The sequence below is a fragment of the Ichthyophthirius multifiliis genome, assembly GCF_000220395.1.
Source record: "Ichthyophthirius multifiliis unplaced genomic scaffold scaff_1120509251005, whole genome shotgun sequence".
Lineage (NCBI taxonomy): Eukaryota > Ciliophora > Oligohymenophorea > Hymenostomatida > Ichthyophthirius > Ichthyophthirius multifiliis.
In genome coordinates this window covers 1-6,081 of record NW_004086292.1, presented here as the reverse complement: position 1 = coordinate 6,081, position 6,081 = coordinate 1, and the positions used below count along the sequence as shown (strand labels likewise).

At 11.8% G+C, this 6,081-nt stretch overlaps 1 protein-coding gene across 1 annotated transcript, besides 20 other annotated features; it reads right to left on the bottom strand. All coding sequences in view use genetic code 6, as the record gives it.

Annotated features, from left to right (window-relative positions):
• Window positions 1–190: 190 nt before the first annotated feature.
• Window positions 191–242: a microsatellite.
• Window positions 213–262: a microsatellite.
• A 137-nt stretch (window positions 263–399) lies between these two features.
• Window positions 400–451: a microsatellite.
• Window positions 419–471: a microsatellite.
• A 25-nt stretch (window positions 472–496) lies between these two features.
• Window positions 497–637: a microsatellite.
• Window positions 533–634: a microsatellite.
• Window positions 540–634: a microsatellite.
• Window positions 638–753: 116 nt separating the features above from the next.
• Window positions 754–790: a microsatellite.
• Window positions 757–807: a microsatellite.
• Window positions 758–799: a microsatellite.
• Window positions 808–2,116: 1,309 nt separating the features above from the next.
• Window positions 2,117–2,245: a microsatellite.
• Window positions 2,128–2,237: a microsatellite.
• Window positions 2,246–2,342: 97 nt separating the features above from the next.
• On the bottom strand, window positions 2,343–3,842 carry IMG5_127770 (hypothetical protein; the record flags this gene model as incomplete). Its single annotated transcript, XM_004032154.1, has 3 exons — window positions 2,343–2,716; window positions 2,912–3,330; window positions 3,367–3,842. 3 exons carry the CDS (start codon window positions 3,840–3,842, stop codon window positions 2,343–2,345), a joined length of 1,269 nt encoding a protein of 422 aa, XP_004032202.1.
• Window positions 3,296–3,370: a microsatellite.
• Window positions 3,843–5,076: 1,234 nt separating the features above from the next.
• Window positions 5,077–5,137: a microsatellite.
• Window positions 5,077–5,148: a microsatellite.
• Window positions 5,149–5,203: 55 nt separating this feature from the next.
• Window positions 5,204–5,268: a microsatellite.
• Window positions 5,232–5,294: a microsatellite.
• Window positions 5,295–5,328: 34 nt separating this feature from the next.
• Window positions 5,329–5,373: a microsatellite.
• Window positions 5,374–5,407: 34 nt separating this feature from the next.
• Window positions 5,408–5,473: a microsatellite.
• Window positions 5,435–5,500: a microsatellite.
• Window positions 5,501–6,081: the final 581 nt, after the last annotated feature.

Genomic DNA, 6,081 nt, shown 5'->3' with positions numbered 1-6,081 from the left:
TTTAATAAATTATATTTTTTTTTTAATAAATGAAAAAATAATAAAATTAATATAAATATGTTACCAAAATAAATTATAAAAAAAAAAAATAATTGTTTAAATATTATATTAAATAGAAATAAATATAAAATAATGATGCTTATATAAAAAAAATATTAAATAAAAAAATTAAAGTTTATAATAATTTCATAATTAAAAATAAAAAAATTTATAAAATAAAAAAAATATAAAAGAAAATAAAAAAATAAATAAATGAAATAAATTTAAAAAATTAATTGAAATAATATTAAAACAAATTTTATTAAAGTATTAAATATCGTAGATTTAAAAAAAAAAAATTAATGTAAATAAAAAACTTATATAATACTATAATTTATATATAAAAAAAAAATTGTAATTTAAAACAATAAATAATTATATAAAAAATAATAAATATATTTAAAATAATAAAATAAAAATAAAGTTAAAATATTTCTAAATATAAAATTGTAAGAATTAATTAAAAAAAAAATATTAATAATAGAAAAATTAAAAAATAAAAATATAAAAAATAAATAAAAAAATAAATAAATAAATAAATAAATAAATAAATAAATAAATAAATAAATAAATAATTAAATAAAATAATAAATAATTATTTTTATTAAATTTTTTTTTTTAAAATCTCTAAATATATTTTTAATTTTTTTTTTTTATTTTATATTATATAACAAAATTTTTTATTTTATAAAATATATATATCAATAATTATAATTAATATATTTTTTTTTTCTTAATATATTTTTTTTTTTTATTTATAAATTTTTTAAAATATTATTTATCTTTACTTTTCAAAATACATAATTTATTTATTTTAAAATTTTTTATATATATTTTTAAATAATTATATTTTATCTTCAAAATTTAAATATTTTTAATAATTCACTAATATTTTTTTTTTTTATACATATATTTATTGTTTTTTTTTAAATAAATTTTTTTTTTTTTTTCTTTAAAATATTTTATAATCTTTTGCTTATATTTTTATTTTATTTCTTTTTTTTTTTATATATATTATAAATATATTTTTTAATTTTATAATTTTTATAATTTTTCGATATAAAATAAAAATTAAATTAATTTTAATATTAAAATGAACTTATTATTTTAATAAAGATGTTATAGTAAATATCATATATTTTTTTATCAACTATTTTATTTTACTTTTATATAATTATTTATTAATTTTTTATATTTTCTTAATTTTTATAATAATATTAAATTACTTATGAATTACAAATAGTTAATTTTTAAATTATAAAAATATAAATCAATTGTAATATATTTTTTTTAATAATCTAAAAATGTATATGAATAATAAAATAGACATTAATAATTTAATATTATTTAATTGCCAACTAGAGAAATTAATTTTATTTTATATTTTGTTAAAAATATGTATAATCAATTATATTATATTATATTAATAAATGTATACATATTTTCTTTTTTAAAAATAAAAGAAATTCATATAAAATCGTTTATTAATTTTTAAAATAATAGAGTAAATTGACGAAACTTTATCTGATATAATCTTTTTTTAGATCATAGAGTTAGATTGATAAAAGAATAAATAAAAATTTTAGATTTTTATATTTATACATATATATGTTTTCAAATCTAATTTTTTTTTTATCTTAATGCTTTTATTCTTTATTTTGAATAATCTGATAAATTTTTAATATATTAATAATAATTAATTTATTATTTATAAATTGAAATAAATAAAATAATTTCTTGAAATGATAAGAAAAACGATTAAAAAAGAATTACAATATTTTATTTTATTTTTAATTTGAAATTTCAAAAAGATTAAAATAGACAATTGAATACAATAGTATTTATTATTTTTAGTTTAGTAGCCTCAAAGAATTATATATGAAAGTTAAAAAATTAAATAAAATTTTTATGCAATTGAAATCAGTTATATTTATAAAAAACTAAAAAAATAAGTAAAGATTGAAGAATATATATCATAATTATTTTTCAATATTTAATTTAATATGATTTATTATTATTTTTAAATAAGTTTGTTGCTGATAAACTTTTAAAATTTAATTTTTAATAACAATGATTGAAATAAAATCTTAAAATAAAATTAAACTAAAATAAAATAAAATAAATAAAATAAAAATAAAATAAAATAAAAATAAAATAAAATAAAAAAACTAAAATAAAATAAAAAGACTAAAATAAAAAATAAAATTTATTTAATGTTAAATGTTTAAAGCATTATTTATTTTAAATTTTTTATTTTATCAAATAAATAAAAATAAAATATAAATTAAAAAATGAAAAATAAATCATTCATTAAAATTATCTTTCCATAAATTAATAAATTTTCCTTTAGAAATATGTTCGATAATTTATAATTATTCATATTCTTAACTACATATATCGGGCTGATATTCTTTTACAAATTCAAAAGGATCTCCTTTATTTCTTTCAAATAAAGGGTTATTAAAATCAGGTAAAAACTAATTTAGAAATTTATTATCCTCTTAAATAAACTTTGGAATTTGAGGAGGAAATTTTTTGTTTTTGAATAAATTCTATTTACTTCTGTTATATTCTTTCAGAGTATTATAAGCAATTTTTCTAAACATTTCTTTATCTCCTTTACTTTACTAAAGTGCTTAAAAAAGGGCTTTTCCAATATTAGTCTTAAACTGATCTTCTGTTTTTGAATTATTTTAATTTTCGATTTCTTTATTTATTTTTTATAAGAAATCATTAGATTTGATTTAGTAAGATTTTCTTTAAAAAAATTATTATTAATTTAAAGAATTAATTTATTGAATATTTTAAATATTTTCAGACATAGGCTACTAAGAAAGAGATTGTCTATTTTTTGGAAGATTATTTGAAGGACTTTTTAAGCTATTCTTCTGATTCAATTGAATTATCTTATCTTATAACTAAATAATTTCTTTTGAATTATCAAAGCTTAAAATATTTTTTCTTTTTTCTGATTATAATCTTTTTTTCTTTAATGAGATTTCGAGTTACTTTTATCTTAATTCTCTTTGTTATTATTCAATTTTCATTTTATATGAATAATATTTTATTTCTCCGTTTAAATCGAATTGTTCTTCTGTTTAACTATTCTCAGAATCATTATTTTTTGCCAAATAATTGCTATTGATAACATTATTGTTTTATGTTTAAATGTTGTTTCTATTTATGTTATTTTCGTTTATATTTTCATCCTTTTATGTTTATTATTTATTTTCTTTAGTTAAAAATTCTAAGTAATCTATTTTTTCTATATTTTATTTAAATATGTTTAACCTATTTTTTTTTATTTATATTTTAAAATATTTTTACCTATGATTTAATGCTTCCAAAGAAGGTATTTTTGATTAATAATGGCTATTTCTTATTATATTATTACTTAAAGTTTACCATAACTTAGATTTTTGTTTAAATTCTTTCTCTTTTTGTTTTTTTTCTTCTGTTTCTTAATTCTAATATATTGGCTTTTATGATTATTAAATTTAACTTTCTTCTTATTCATTTTCTTTACCATACATTTAATCAAATTTTAAATTATCTTAAAGTTCTGGAGTTTATTAAAATAGTTAATTCATCTATTCCTTTAAATGAAAGAATGTATTTTTGTAGTCTATTATTTTTAGATAAAAAAAATATATAATTTTATTATTTTAATCACCATTGTTGTTATCATTTAAAACTGAAGAGTTAAATGAATAGTCGCTATTAAATGAATCTTCTGAAGAAAATATAATAGAATCTTTATCAGGTCCATTCTTTTTTTTAATTTATTATTAATAAAGTGTCATTATTTTTAATTTTTTTTTTTAAATTTATTTATATTATAAATAAAAATAGTTAAATATTAATTGCTTAAATTAAAAATTTATTTTTTAATATATAATTAATTAATGTAACAAAAAAATTAAATTATTTTATAATTTTGAGATGGGTTTGAATAAATTATTATATTTTTATTTTAAATTATTTTATTTATGCTTAAGTTAAAAATATTATAACGTACACTGAATAAACAATATTTTTTTAAACATAATATTTAAATATTTAAAAACAGGCGTATGATTTTTAAAAAAATATTTTATTTATATCTTATTTTAAAGATATAGATAATTTATAATAATTAAATACAAAATATTCAAAATTAATATTCACATATATAAGTATAAATTTCTATAAAAAAAAAGTTAATTAGTTTTATACTAGCTTTGTTACTTATAAAATTGATTGTTGAATTTCTATTCTTTTTTAAGTAATTTAATAAGTTTTACTTTTTAAATAATTCTCATAATAATATTGACAATTCTAATATATTTAACTTTTAAAAATAATTTTTTTTGATATGAATATATATTTAAAAATTAAAAATAATATACAAATAAACATTGATTTCAATATTAACCCTAAATCAAATTTGAAATTCAACCCTTCTCCAAATAATATTTAATTACTAACACTTTTACAAATTCAAATTTTTTTGTTTTAATAAATATTACTTAAAATTATTATACAGAAGTAGTTTCTTTGACACCTAGAAATTAATAAAGAAAAATATACTGTGACTGACCCAATAAAATTCGTAATAAACAAAAATATTTTTTAAATATTTATATGGTAACACAAAAAAAAAAGAACTGTAAAATAGATAAAATAAAGTCGTGTTTTAAAAAATAGGTGATAAAAGTTTAATATATAACATAAAAATTTTAAAACATGTAAAAATAAATTATTCTTGTATTATAATAAATCTTTGTTGATATTTAAAATCAAATATAAAAAAAAAGATATTTATCTAAATATTAGATACTATAATCAGATATAAAAAAAAAAAAAATTCATAAAAAATAATTGTATAATTCATATGTTTTAATTAAAATAAAGAAAATAATTAATAGTATATACATTAAAATATTAAATTTATTTATTAATTTTTAGTATATAAAAAATATTAAAAAAGGAATATAAAGTAATTTTTAGAAAATACATATATATATGAATGGAAAAATAATTAAAAATATAAACATAATATATATAAATACATATATATATATATATATATATAAATACATATATATATATTTATATAAATTATTATATTATTTTATTTATAAATGAAAATATATTTTTTTTTAAATTAATATTAATTACCATATTTTTTTATATATTTATAATTTTTTTTTTTTTTTATTTCTAATATTTTTTATTAATTTTTTATTTTTTTTATTTATTAATAATTTTCTTATCATTAAATTATTTATACTTTAATATTTTATTTGATTTAATTTTTTTATTTTTTTTTTTATTAATTTTATTTTTTATTAAATAAAATTAAATATGTTTATATAATAATTTTTTTTTTTTTTTTTTATAAATGATAATTTAAAATTATATTTTTTTAATTATTAATTATATTTTAAAATTAAATAAATTATTTTTAAATATTTTTAATAAAAAAATAAAATAAAATGTTTAATAATTAATAGCATTTATAATATAAAAGTTAATAATAGTAAGAAAGTAATACTGTAAATCTATAATTCTATTTTAATACTTATAATGAATAATAAAATAAAATTATTGAAGATTAAATTTTTAAATGTGAAGAATCATAATTTATAAAAACTGATATAAATATTCCTAAATGTTTAAAATATGTATCATTTATATTATGCTTAGGAGGAGTTATATTGATTATTTTAGCATGTGTATATACTTTTGATAATAGGCATTAAAATTTTAGTAAAGCATGTTCTTTTTGGATAATAGGAGGACTTTGCTCTGTCCCTGGAGTTTATTATACATATAAAATTTTTAAAACATATATTGCAGTTAATGAAGAAGATAAACTAAAAGCAATGAACGATATTCCGAGATTTTGAAAAAAAAATATTAATACAATTTTTATAAATAATAAATTTATAAAAATATATATATTAATATATTTAAGCATTTATTAATTTGTAAATATTTTTAAAAAGTAACAAAATATAAATAAATATAAAAAAAACTAGAAAATATATAAAACATAAT